The sequence below is a fragment of the Gigantopelta aegis genome, chromosome 10 (genome assembly GCF_016097555.1).
Source record: "Gigantopelta aegis isolate Gae_Host chromosome 10, Gae_host_genome, whole genome shotgun sequence".
NCBI lineage: Eukaryota > Metazoa > Mollusca > Gastropoda > Neomphalida > Peltospiridae > Gigantopelta > Gigantopelta aegis.
The window spans coordinates 4429120-4444048 of NC_054708.1; the positions used below are offsets into that span (position 1 = coordinate 4429120).

Below are 14929 nucleotides of genomic sequence, written 5' to 3' on the forward strand. Positions count from 1 at the left end.
TTCCACCTTGTACGGGTACTCGAGAAATGTGAACGGATTCGAGTATTGCTAGACGACCGTGCCCGAGTACTCGTCGTGGAGACCCTAGTTGGAAGCCGGTACCGGGCTGCGAACCCAGTACCTACCAGCCTTATGTCCGATGGATTAACCACGACACCACCGAGGATTTGCTCTTCGTGTGGAATAGTGTTAACTGATGTTAAAAGTGAAATACAATTTGCACATCTACCGTACCATTAAAATATAAAAATACCCGATCTGACTAGAGGTTACCGCACTTAATGGTGACTCGAGTTATAATACTTTAATGAACGTTTATCGAAAAATCACAATGACGTTTCAAACTGGATTATAGGCTGTTATATAGTAGCCGTCCAAGAACTGGACCACTACGTGTCGCCACTTGTCCGCAAGATCGTCGGTTATAATATGCGTGGACGATTGGACACTACTACACACAACTGTACTGTACAGTTGTGTGTACATGCTGTGAAAATCACTGGAAGACGAGCAGCATCGGTGGGTGGTTGAAACTCCTTGCTTGAGCAAACTGGACCCCTATACATTTCGGTCAACACAGTCTTCGGTCCACCCCAGTCTTCAGATCTAGAAGTTGTGCACAAATTGTGCATTCAAAAACAGACTCTCTCTCTCTCTCTCTCTCTCTCTCTCTCTCTCTGTCCATTCATCTGATTGGGTTTTCTTCATGTGCTTTCAACTGTCTGTGGGAAAGTGAATATATAAAAGATCCCTTGCTACTAATGGGAAAATGTAGCGGGTTTGACATCCAATAGCAGATGATTAATAAATTAGTGTGCTCTAGTTGTGTCGTTTAACAAAGCAAACTTTCTATAGTCCGTCGTATCCTACCAATGTTTTTTGTGTTTTTTTCGGGGGGGGGGGGAGGGGGGGGTAAATAATTTCAGTTTGTTTTGACGTAAGAAAAAAGTAAAAGTGTTTTGGAAATTAAAAAAAAAAACCCAAAATTTTGTGCAATTTAGAAAACAATCGGTTCCGAATTAAATAATTTGTAGTAAATTCCATTTTATTAAAAAGGCTTTCCGTGCGGTCGCCTAATAAGATGCGATGGGTTCTTCTCAAATGGAGTAATATTGCTGTCAGGAATAACCTATGTGGCAGCAGCGAGTTTCCTATCGACCAAGACTTCTGTCTGGCTGTACTGATAGGCCTACGAAGCTAGCACAGATATAAATTATAATAATACCAGTTTTATTAGAAAATATTAACCCTTTAATGCCCGTGACAAAACTAGCATGAATTCAGGTAAAATATTGGTTTGTGAATAAACATAGCATCATTTAAAAACACGTTTGAGTATATTTGAAATAAATATTTATTTTTTATTTGTTTTTAAATGTACTCATATGAGTACATAGGGCTGTACTCGTATGAGTACAAAAGTAATTATTACATCAGATTTTAAAAATATTTGTTGCAATCAGAGAAAAAAACATCAAATTCATTTAACACACCATTATAACAATGTAGCAGATCTATAAGTGCAGAGAAAAGACTACAAGATAAACATGCTGCCGTAGGTGCTTATTGTACTCAAATATAAGTTCAAGTAAACTCAGGCGCGGATTTAGTGGGGGCCCCAAGGGGCCCGGGCCCCCCTATTTTTGGGGTCAATTTTTTTTTTTTTTAACTATAGCATACACTAGAGTGGAATTACACAAAAATGCACTTATTTCCCGCCCTCGGCCCCCCCCCCCCCCCCCCCCCCCCCCCCCATTTAAAAATCCTGGATCCGCGCCTGAAACTGTACTCATTTTGAGTATATTAGACATATATGGAAATTCCCAGTACTTATTTATTAGAAATATTTCATTTTTGCAAATAGTGTTTGTGCTTATAAAGTATGCACTCATTTGAGTACACTGGGCTTTAAAGGGTTAACATTATCGGCAACGAGAATTGATTTTGACTAAGAGAACATACATTTTTCTACATCAAGGGAAATAACTCTTTATGTCACTCTTACTTCCGTTGCCACATTTCACATCATGGAGGCGGTCTATGGAATTCCATTCAGTGTTTTAGAGTGCCCAAATTTGAAACTGAAAAAACCGTCATGGTTAAAACAACCTTCAGCAATGTTTATGTTTGCTATGGTTTTATTTTCTTACTTTTTGGTGACTGGAGGCAAGTTAATAATATATACTGAGGGCGATGTTTGTTGATCTTGTTGTGGTAGAACTTATTGTCCGAACCAAATTGTTAACAACTACGAAAAATTACTCTCCTACCTTTAATTGCCGTTAAATTTCCTCCAAAGTTTGTCCAGACACAAATCTTGAAAAAACCATTACAATGACACAGATTCCACATACCAGATGATAACCATGTCACCTATATCGACTTCGCTGAGAGTGCATAGGGAAAAAAGCATGTAATTTTGTATCAGCTGCCATTTTGACTTTTTATGGAATATTCTCGGAACCGGCGTGACGTCACACGGCCTAGTTACCGATCATCCGGGTCTTTGGGGGTGAAGCAAAGCCTTAGTGATTACTGGTTTACATAGAATAAAGTTATCATATTAACTTTTTACATGCCTTACATATTGTCATTTATTTTCTGTAGCTAACACATAGTTGCAATACATCTTATGAGTATTATAACAGCTTGGGTTGCCATATAAGAGAAACGAACAACGGGAATCTGAATTAGTATAATCTATATTTAGTACCGATGTCTTTTCATGTACTTTGAATGTCGAGAGAACAGGGCAGGTTGGGCAGAATATAATTTTTGTTGATGCAATGTTAATTATAAATTTTAACCTGTGGGCTACAAAATATATAATTTGTATTTATAATAAAATTTGTATGCATGATCAAGTTGATTATTTTTATGATTTAATAATTATTTTATTTCCAAATAATATGTAATAATTAAACAATGGCAAAGTTGTTACTTTACAAGTTCAAAATTACAATAGTATTATTGTCATATCTTATTATATAGATGTATTGGCAACAGTATAATGTTCCACTGAATACATTATTTTATTCTTAAAACAAAATACAGTGTCTTGAAATAATGAAATGATTTTGTTTTTACAGATTGCTAAATTACCACATGATGTTGCCCTTCCTTACCGGTTGAATGCCGGCAACAAAAAATAGCAATAATAAAATATAGCCATCCTCAGACCTTGACATCTAGGGGGAGCAATATCTCTCTCTACTTACCCATCACACCTGAGATTAGTTTCAAGGAGAATAATATATAGTTTCCTTTGGCATGTGAATTTATATACATGTATCAATATGGTAATATTTTAAATTGCCCCCCATAAACTACATTAGGGAGCAAATAATCAGTTCCCTCAGTTATTTTCATGTCGAGGTCTACAACCTAATAAAACATAAGTGTTACCTCGTCGAACAAACATGCAAATGTTTTAATAATAGGGTTTAACCTGGTATATTTAGAAATAAAATACAAAAACTTACCTGAGTAAATAATGGTTAATATATATATATATGTATAATATTGGTGTTGTTTTATATCTAGTCACAATGGATATTGCAGATATTTTCTTGTTCAGTCTTGTGCTGTATTGGAATTGTTATTGCAGTTCAGTTTAAGTAATATCTACAAAACTAATTTTTAATAGTATACAGCTGGAGAAAGGAGCCTCATGTAGATGCACTTATGTAGCATATTCAAGGAAAATATATGATTGAGATAGTTAAATGCTATATTCTCCATGTCAAACAGTGTTTTCAAAATGGAAAACAAATATCAGATATGGCAGTTGACCATTCATTTTATTGCAGGTAATTTCTAAAGCAGATTACACACACAAACACACACACACACACACTGAACTGTAGAATACCATGAAACTACATATATATGTAAAAAGGTAAGTCCTCTTAACTTGAACAAGTAAAATTTACAAATGTACCACAACCACCAAATTACATTGATCCACAATAGAATAGATTTTTATGTATTTTTAGATTTATGTATATGTATGTGTAGTGTTTTCCCTAGCGTGTTTTAGCACGGTGCAGCACCATGCCTCAATAGTCTAGCACCATCTGGCCTTAATCAGCACCATGCTGCCCTGAGATTAAATAAGCCTTTTTCACTAATTAATTCTAAAATTGCCTTTATAAAACACCCAAAAAGGTATTATTAATTCATAAAATATGCCTTTTACATCTTTTGCCATTTATTTATTAAAGCAAGCACATAAATTACCATAATGTTTATTTCAATTAATTTTTGTGTATTTTTAATGAAAAAAGTGCCCCGAAAATGGTGAAAATGCCCCAAAAGTGTTTGGTCTACAATATATACATACATATATATATATATACACACACACACACACACACACACACACATTAGTGATTTCCCTAGAAATTTGGCATATATATATATACATGTATATATAAAGGCACACACATTATTTACCCTCTGCACCAAAGTAAATACTAAACGATATTTTTTTTAACATCATGTTATGGTTTATGCAGCCAACTGCACAACATGTGTTAGGCATCATGACCGTTAACTGTTGTAAATGATCGACCAAAGTTGCCTCATTTCACTATCAAACCATATGTAACTAAGGAGAAGCTTCACAGCGTCACGTGATAAACAATGGCGGCCAGGGGTCGAAGTACCCGTATGTTCGGTTCCGAGAATTCTTCAAGAGGGGTGAAAGGATAGGACTTAATCTAACAACGTCATAATATGTTATGATATAAAAGCAAACGTGATGACGTCATATTATTATTATTTATTATTATTATTACTATTATTATTATTATAACGATACCACTAGAGATCATCGATTTCATAGTAATTGTGTCACATACTTTGGAGGCTTTCACCCCTCTTGAAGAGTATTCCATAAACAAGCAACATGGCAGACGGCAGAAAACTGCATGTATTTTCCCTTATGCAATCTCAGCAAACACAATATCGGTGACATCGTTGCAGTCTCTTGTGTGGAATCTGTATATTTGTAGTGGCTTTTTTGCGATTTGTGTCTGGACAAACTTTGGAGGAAATTAACGGCAATTAAAGGTAGGAGAGTAATTTTTTGTAGTTGTTAACAATTTGGTTCGGACAATAGTCTTGATAATTGATTAAACTTATCTACCATCAAACTTTAAAAATAAAATAAAATAAAACTAATAATAATTGATAGATGGAAAGAGTTCGACCTGTACCCCTCTGTATCAAAGTCTATAAAGACTAACCCTAATTATTTAAAGAGGGTACGGGTTGAACTCCTCAGTCTCCTGCCTTGCAGAGTTGCATAGACAGCAATTGCTGTAGTGTTATTGAGCTATAAACTGCCGTCGGTTGGGGGCATCATCGATGGCAAAGTTTATATTTTACCTGCAATGTCTAAAAATGGACTGCTTTTCGCAGGCCACCTTTTCGAGCCCTGCATGATTACCTACCTGTATTGAAGTTCAGTCGGAACATTATAATACAGGCCACTGGAAATTGAGAGATGGATTGTTTTGTTCGCACAAATCTAATTTTGCATAAAACTTATTTTTTGTTCACGCAAAATTTGGATCACCATTTACTTGGATATATTTAACGGTTTATGCAAAATGGAAATAGGTTACCTGGATTTATTTCTGCGTAACCGATAAATGGGTCATGCAGATTTTCAATTCTCAGAGGCCTGTAATACATGTAGACGTTATGTCATGTGGTAGGTTATCGACTGTGCACCTGACCAACTTCTTAAAATTCAGGCAACAGGCTGTGCAGCATCACATACCCGTCAAACTCAGTCTTGTAGTTTGGCTGAAAATGTTGCATGGTTCAGGTTGATTGTATGATTGAAAACCTTATCAAAAACATGTCACATTCTCGGAACCGAACATACGGGTACTTCGGCCCTATCGCCATTGTTTATCACATGACGCAGTGAAGCCTCTCCTTAGTTACGTATGGTTTGATAGTGAATTTAGTCAATTTCAGTCGATCATTTACATCAGTTAACGGCCAAGATGCCTAAAACATGTTGTGCAGTTGGCTGCATAAACCATAACTTGATGTTAAAAAAAATATCGTTTTAAAAATTTCGAAAAGAAGAGACCAGACACCGCTTCTGGGTAGAGGCACTGAATCGTGACAAACCTGATGCACACACAATGCGACTACGTTGAGTTTAATAACCGACGTTAATAGCAACCAAAATGGTTAAAGCACGTGCATTGATAACATTTCCACATTATACTGTAAATAAAATACACAATTCCATCTACTTTAATGGAAAAAAAAACCCAACCCCGGATGCATCCAGTTTTTGAATAAAGAGTATACTCTCCTTTTTTTTTATTATCATCAAATTTGTGTGGTCTTCATTTTTCATTTAATCTAATTTTAGAGTTCAATCAAGACATTCTCTATACTTGTATTTATTTTGCCATCTTCGGCTACTACATCTATTTATTTATTTTTATTTTAAAAATAAAAAGTATATGCAGTTAAATTACACACACACATAATAATAATAATAATTCATTATACAAGTTCTTTTTTAAACTTTATTTTTATTTTGTGTTTTACAAATGTGTCTGTAGCAGGCCTGCAGTACGAAAATATAGGTTTTCTAATACTTTATATATAAATATGGCTTCTTCCCCTACCTAGATTGTCCCTACTACTCAAGATTTTGCCCCCTACCCCACTCCAGATATTGTACCTGCGGACGTGTAATAGCCCAAATGTATAATGTATTAAACAATAAAGGTATACTTGTATCTCGGATACATACATACATATATACATACACATACATGTGTATATGTATGTATGTATATATATATATATATATATATATATATATATATATATATATATATATATATATATACACACACACACACAAACATACATGTATACATGTTTCTGGGGTTTTTTTTTATTTACTCTGTTATGAATCAATGTAATTTGGTGGTTGTGGCACATTTGTAGATTTTGCTTAGAACTTAAAAGGACTTACCTTTTTGCATCTACATGTCGTATTATGGTATTCTGCAGTTCTTCGGATTATGTGTGTGTGTGTGTGCATGTGTGCATGTGTGCACACAATTTGCTTCAACAATTATCTGCAATAAAATGAATGGTCATCGCCATATTTGATATTTGTTTTCCTTTCTAAAAACACTGTTTCACATGGAGAATAATATGGCATTTAACCATCTCATTCACACATTTTCTTTGAATATGCTACATACGTGAATCTATACAAGAGGTAATTTAACCTTGGTTAAAAGCAACTTAGGTTAAATATGTGTAGTCTAGCAGAAGGCATATTGATACAGATCAGTTTACTAACGGTCATGATCATTTCCCCATCTCCTTTCTCCACCTGTATCTTAGGAAACATTAGTTTTGTACATATTACTTAAATTTTAATTGCAATAACAATTCCAATACAGCCCAAGACAAAATCTGGAATAATCACTGACTAGGTATAAAACAACACTAATATATATATATATGTATTTTGTGTGTGTGTGTGTGTGTGTGTTAACCATTATTTACTCAGGTAAGTTTTGGGGTTTTATTAATCAATATACCATGTTAAACCCTATTATTAAAACAGTTTTATGTTTATTCGATGAGGTAACACTATATTTTAGTAGGTTGTAGACCATGACATGAAAATAATATGGGAGTTATTAATTGCTACCCTATCTTAGATTATGGGGGAGGGGCAATTTAAAATATTAACATTCACATGCCAAATGGAGCTATATATTATTCTCCTTGAACTAATCTCAGGGGAGTTATGGGTAGCTAGAGAGAGATATAACTCCCCTTAGATGACAAGGTCTGAGGTTGGCTTTATTTTATTATTGCTATTTTCTTTTCGCCTGCATTCAACCGGCAAGGAAGGACAACATCATGAGATAATTTCACAATCTGTAAAAACAAAATCATTTCATTATTTCAAGAAACTGGGTTTTTTTTTTAAATAATAAAAGAATGTATTCAGTGGAACATTTTCACTGTTGCCAATACATCTGTATAATAAGAATGACAATAATAATACTGTAATTTAAAGTTGTAAAGTAACAACTTTGTAATTGTTTAATTATTACATTCTATTTGGAAATAAAATAATTATGTTAAATCATAAAAATAATTATCTTGAATCATGCATATAAATTTTATTATTATACATACAAATTATATATTTTGTAGCCCACATCATAATTATTATAATATTAATAATTATCTTATCATTTTAAAGTTGTTAAAATTTATAATTAATATTACCTGAAAATTGCATCAACAAAAATTGTTCTGCCCAACCTGCCTCTAGTCGGGTCCCCTCGACAATATAAGCTATACGGAAACATGTCGGTAAAAAATATACACTGTACTAATTCATATTCCCGTTGTTCGTTTCTCTTATATGACAACCCAAGCTGCTATAATACTCATAAGACATGCTGCAACTATGTGTTAGCTACAGAAAATAAATGACAATATGCAAGGCATGCAAAAAGTTAATATGATAACTTTATTCTATGTAAAACAGTAATCACTAAGGCTTTGCTTCAACCCCAAAGACCCGGATGATCGGTAACTAGGCCGTGTAACGTCACGCCGGTTCCGAGAATAGAAGCTAACACTACCACTGACTTTACATCTTTTACTTGGTTAATTGATGTATATATACATAATTTGTTAAAATATTCCCATTTTATTATTGCACATTTACATCCTATTTTACAAATTAATGATCTTTGTTGTGTTTGCCCAATATATGTATTTTTTGAAGAGCAAGTGGTTGTATTATAGTAAATTGAGGATCAAACTTGTGACCAAATGATGTCAAAATCATGCAGACAGAAGGTAACAGACAATTACACAACATCATAGGAGTGGTGTTTTGGGGGGGTGTTACAAAACAGTTGGGAGAAGGATGTGACATAACCCACAAGATTTGTTTTTTCAATTGAAAAACTAACTTTGTAACAGAACTACTGTTCTTACATACATATCATCCAGTGCTAACAAAAATGGAAGATATTGAAGAAGTTGTAGCCAGACTTATAATTCTGTTGAAAATATTTGTCAAAAATAGTTGCACAAATTTAACACATTAATTCATGGAGAATAGGATTTTTATTAAAATTTATTAATTAATTATTAGTATTTATTTTTTCTTGCAGGTATCATATATGATGTGATAGTAGAACCTCCAAGTATAGGCCATACAACAGATGAAAGGGGAAACAGTAAACCAGTGAGTGATATTAAATTGTGATAGTGCTTTTAGTAGAAATTCATCCACATTACAAAGGAAGACCACTAAAAATTGCGAGGCAATAGTTTTGTTTGCCTGACACAAGTGCAAATGTATTAAACTTTCAACTGTAGGTTCTAGGTTTGTTCATTGATTGAAAATTGTTTAGCTCAGAAATTTCCTTCTTCAAACTTCCATCTGTGGTGTCTGCGTCATTGTTTTTCCCACAGTTGTAAGGCCATGGTATGTGTTTTCCAGTTTGTTGGAAAGTACATATATAAAAGACCCTGTGCTGCTAATGGTAACATGGCAAGTTAATTAATCAATGCGTTCTAGTGGTGTTTTTAAACAAAAACAAACTTCAACTGTGGTATGTAAACTTGTCGGAATAAATATTGTGTTCAAACAAAATAATGTTGGCAGTATTTTTCAAAATTAACCAATGTCAAACCAAAGAAACTTACTCTACGTTTTATTTCTTCTCTTTATATTTTAGGAAACTACATTGTTATTAATAAGTTTTTTCAAGGAACAGCCTTGTTTTTTTGTTATTATATTTGGAAAAGTTAAATTAGAAATTAATGTGACTACAGGTGGAAGAGACTGTCATATGACAAAATAAATACAAAAATAATTAAGAAAATGCCCCCGGCAAAAAAAAACATGCCTTGAAAAAAAAATCTACTAAAAGAGCCAAACAAGTGCCATGGAGTATGAAACGAGGCACAGCATTGCTGATTGCCATGGACAGTTGCAGGGGTTGTATTGTAGTTACAGCTCGGGAACACATTATGGATTGGTTACATAGACTAGACAATGGCATTGATTGAAGTGATAATAAACATTTATTTTATTTTAGCCCATCTGGAACATGGCTTTAGTTTTCACTTGTTCATTCCATGCCGGACTCTTAACTATGTACAAGGGGCGAGATGTAGCCCAGTGGTAAAGTGCACGCCTGATGCGTGGTCGGTCTAGGATCGATCCCCATTGGTGGGCACATTGGGTTATTTCTCATTCCAGCCAGTACACCACGACTAGTATATCAAAGACTGTGTTATGTGCTATCCTGTCTGTGGGATGATGCATATAACATATCTCTTGCTACTAACAGAAAAATGTAGCGGGTTTCCTCTCTATGACTGTGTCAAAATGACCATATGTATGACATCTAACAGTTTATGATTAATAAATCAGTGTGCTCTAGTGGTGTCATTAAACAAACCAAAATCTTCTAAGTATTTAGATGTGTGCAGTGTTTGAATCACTAGCCCTCACAAAGTTTTGGCTAGTGCCCTAGATGTATTACAGTAACACAGGAGAATATTTCCTTTAGCCCACACCAAAATCTTCTAAGTATTTAGATGTGTGCAGTGTTTGAATCACTAGCCCTCACAAAGTTTTGGCTAGTGTCCTAGATGTATTGCAGTAACACAGGAGAATATTTCCTTTAGCCCACACCAAAATCTTCTAAGTATTTAGATGTGTGCAGTGTTTGAATCACTAGCCCTCACAAAGTTTTGGCTAGTGTCCTAGATGTATTGCAGTAACACAGGAGAATATTTCCTTTAGCCCACACCAAAATCTTCTAAGTATTTAGATGTGTGCAGTGTTTGAATCACTAGCCCTCACAAAGTTTTGGCTAGTGTCCTAGATGTATTACAGTAACACAGGAGAATCTTTCCTTTAGCCCACACCAAAATCTTCTAAGTATTTAGATGTGTGCAGTGTTTGAATCACTAGCCCTCACAAAGTTTTGGCTAGTGTCCTAGATGTATTACAGTAACACAGGAGAATATTTCCTTTAGCCCACACCAAAATCTTCTAAGTATTTAGATGTGTGCAGTGTTTGAATCACTAGCCCTCACAAAGTTTTGGCTAGTGCCCTAGATGTATTGCAGTAACACAGGAGAATATTTCCTTTAGCCCACACCAAAAATTCATTAACCACAACCGAGGGCTAGTGGATTTGTCAAACACTTAGAGGCGCAGATCCTAGTTTCAGCTCATAAAAATAGACACTAAGTTTAGTTAATCTACAAACCTGAAACATTTTTGGATAAAGTTACAACACGGTGAAAGATGTTAAAACAGAGAAATATCTTTAAAAATAAACCAGCACTCGAATAAATAACTGCTACTTCTCAGACGCACGTGCATTTTTAAAAATATGATAAATGCATTTTGTGATATTAAAAACACCAGGATGACCAAAAACACTTCAAATGTTCGGAAATGGATAATCTAAACAAAATCTAAGTAAGGTATGATTTTAGTTATAAAAAATGGTGCTAATAGTAAAAAATATGCTGTAGTGTTTTAAAAACTAGAGTACGTCCCTTTAATATGTTCCTGGTAATTTTGTTTTCCAGGTTGCCTTCATGCCTCATCGAATCAACGGGCAGTACATAATGGAAGGCCTGGCGGCAAGTTTCCTCTTCATGCTGGGAGGAATGGGCTTTGTGATTCTCGACCAGACCAACAAGCCCATGATGCCGCGCCTCAATCGCATTCTGCTGCTCAGCATCGGTCTCATTTCCATTCTCATCTCGTTTTTCATGTGCAAAGTTTTCATGAGGATCAAAGTGCCGTAAGTGTTAACGTTGTTTTAGCCATGGCTAGTTCTGGCACACGTCAAATTCACCAACTGCAAATTTTAAGAACAAATGACAAATTTGGCTAAATAAATGCAAATAATAATTTATTTATTTTTTGAAAATATCTCCGATTCAGCAATTTTCTTAGTTTAATAGATAATTTAGTGAAATCGTTTGCTCACCCAGAGCTAGCCCTGTTAGCATGCTGTACTCGGGGATACCCAGAGTTTAAGCCATCATTCACTAAATTAGTAAGTGCAAATTAAAAGTTGAATTTGGCAAATATATGTTACGACTAATTCTCAAAAATTGTTGTTTATTCATGTACAGCCATTTTTGCTGCTTGGATAAAGAAAACTTATTTTGGTTACAGGTTTTCTCATTAAATTTGTCAAATGTTTGAGTGTTCCAGCTTAAAGCCACCAGTTTTTAACTGTATACCCACAGCTTCAATTAATGTTAAAAATTAAGAATTTTTCCACCTGTTATGAAGTTACTTTAAATAGTATTCCGACACTTACTAACGTTTTACTCAACTAACTAACATTTTTCTAACAGTTTGTACATATTTTTATCCATTGAATTTTATCAACTTACATAATTCATCCATGTGCATATTCCTCTTCTCATTGTTATGCAGTGGATAATTAGTGAAGTGTGCTGCATTAGTGAATTCAGTTTTATCAGTATGCACAAAATAACACTTGGATTAAAAATATTAATACCATTTTTGTTTTTCCATATATACACAAGTAACCAGACATAGGCTTTACAACTGTTGAATAAAATTTAAACACTAAATATAAAATTAATTCAGTAAATCAAACAGCTATAAAACGCTTACATTTAGAAAAGTTAATCGATGTTACTTAGGAGAAAGATGTTTTACAAATGTTCCTAAACGAACACTGCATATGACAATGAGAGTATTGCTAACACTGTGTTGTTTTTATTTATTTGCAGAGGATACTTACAGTCGTAGAACATTTAGAAGCTGTGTGAACGAGTTGATCCACCACCCACTCTTGTTTCTACTACATAAACATCTTAAACGGACTTGTCTTGTATTGTGTTTTAAAGGCACATACCCTAGTTTCAGCCCATGAACATTGACATTAAGTTTAGTTAATTTGCAAGCCTGCACCACACATTTGGATACGCTTATAACAGTGCGAAGCTAAAGTCTGTCATGTTTAAACAGGGAAATACTTTCTGAAATAACTGGAGCTTATCTCGGTAACATTTACTTCTCGGACGAATGTTCATTTTTAGAATTATGACAAATCCATTTTGGGGTATTACAAAAACCTGTATGACCAGAACCACTTAGGTGTATACACAAATGAATATTCATATAATAAAATGTAAGTACTTCTAATTTAAATTATCAAAAATGGTTTTAATAGTGAAAAATATGTTGTGTTTAAAAACTTTAAACTAGGGTCTGTCATTTTAACTGAACATGCAGAAGAATGTCCAGTTAAAGGCCTCCTCATTTGGTATAAAGTATCTAGTAACTGTTCCCAAGATGTATCCTAATAGCATTACAAGTCGATGATGATGTGGGTGTTGTTGTTCCTTCCTCTTCCAGATAGTGCAAGTTATGGGTCAGTGTACACCGTGTATTCTAACTGTGCGGGATTGCCTCTGCCACTCGCCAGCTTCAAATTTATAAAACAATTGGTGAATTTTATTTTAATATGGAGAAATAATTTTATGTAAATTTTAATAAATTATATTGGTAGAAAATAACTTTTGGTCAATTTGAAAATGTAATAAATTGTCAAAATTTTCTTCTCTCCAAAAGCCAGCGATGTTCCTGTCACACAACTATACGAGGTGGTTTGGCATTTGAGAATGGGTTGGGGGGGGGGGGGGGGTCGGGATTTAGCTTGGTCCGTTGAGGTGCTTATGTCACAGGATTGAACCTCCTCAGTGGATCCATTCAGCTGTTTGAGTTTTTTCTTGTTCCATCCAGTGCACCACAACTAGTCAAAGGCCTTGGTTTGTGCTTTCTTGTAGTGCATATAAAAGATCCCTTGCTACTAATGGAAAATTGTAGCAGGTTGATGACTATGTGCCAAATGTTTGATGATTAATTAATCAATGTGCTCTAATGAAGTTAAACAAAACATAACAGAAACACATTCACTCCTCTTTGAAACATTAAGAAAGACTTTCCCTGCATCAGAACAGTTTAAAACACAGCTGGTGTCAGCTAAAGTTTGCATTGAGCAAGGGATCAATAATCAGTTTTTTAAATATATTTTTCAGTACTGTGGCTTTTCCATCTTTTCTCTATATCTGTATGATTGACCATGTCACGGCGGGGATAGGTCTAGGTATAAAGTAGCCATGACTTGAAAATTTAATATGGAATTTCCGTATCAAGGAATCTTATATTAATGGATGGTATGCCAACCCCTGCAATTAAAAAAATTACTATGGCAAACAAAATGACGTGGAAAAATAATGGCCATGGCAGTTTTATTGTTAACATGTTTGCAACTCTGGGTTGCAAGTAAATCTGAATGATGAGTTTGTTATTTGTTTTGTTTACTAATATGCTGTAAGATTCATTTATACCAGTTGCGGTCTTCATCATCTGAAAGTGACGTAACAGTTAGTTCATGATCAAGAACATTGGGGTTCAATTTCAGTTCAATTCATATTTAACTTGCACATTCAGAGCAAGCTGTTTTACGCATTTGGTGCTATGGAATTTGGAATGTCCCATAGGATTAAGCTAAATTGAAAATGGTGTGCAATTTGAATGAATGAACTTTGGTGCTTTTTAAACGGTCCGTCAAAATAGAAAAGGAGCAATTAAATAGATATTTACAAAATATTTTTTACTTGTCAGTTTTATTCTATTTCCGACACTACTTTGGTTGGAAATCATTGCTGTTAATTTACATGCATTTCCGATTATGCCTGATGGCGCCGAGATGTAGATACTTAATAATAATGGTGCAGTTACTCTTTTAATATTTACGTTTTATCTGTTTTCACTAAGTATATTTTATTTTTAACAGTAAGGAAAAAATATATCTTG

General features: G+C 34.3%; 1 protein-coding gene across 1 annotated transcript; it reads left to right on the forward strand.

Annotated features, from left to right (window-relative positions):
* The first annotated feature begins 1994 nt into the window (after positions 1–1994).
* LOC121382546 (oligosaccharyltransferase complex subunit ostc-B-like) lies at positions 1995–14406 on the forward strand. The gene is made up of 4 exons (XM_041512002.1): positions 1995–2166; positions 9204–9277; positions 11650–11867; positions 12838–14406. Exons 1-4 carry the CDS (start codon positions 2028–2030, stop codon positions 12854–12856), a joined length of 450 nt encoding a protein of 149 aa, XP_041367936.1. The 5' UTR covers positions 1995–2027; the 3' UTR covers positions 12857–14406.
* Positions 14407–14929: the final 523 nt, after the last annotated feature.

Coding starts and splice junctions, on each gene's coding strand:
- LOC121382546 (XM_041512002.1), top strand. CDS start 2,028: ATGGAGGCGGTCTATGGAATTCCATTCAGTGTTTTAGAGTGCCCAAAT. Junction 2,167..9,203: donor TTACTTTTTGGTGACTGGAG/GCAAGTTAATAA, acceptor TTTTTCTTGCAG/GTATCATATATGATGTGATA. Junction 9,278..11,649: donor AAAGGGGAAACAGTAAACCA/GTGAGTGATATT, acceptor TTTGTTTTCCAG/GTTGCCTTCATGCCTCATCG.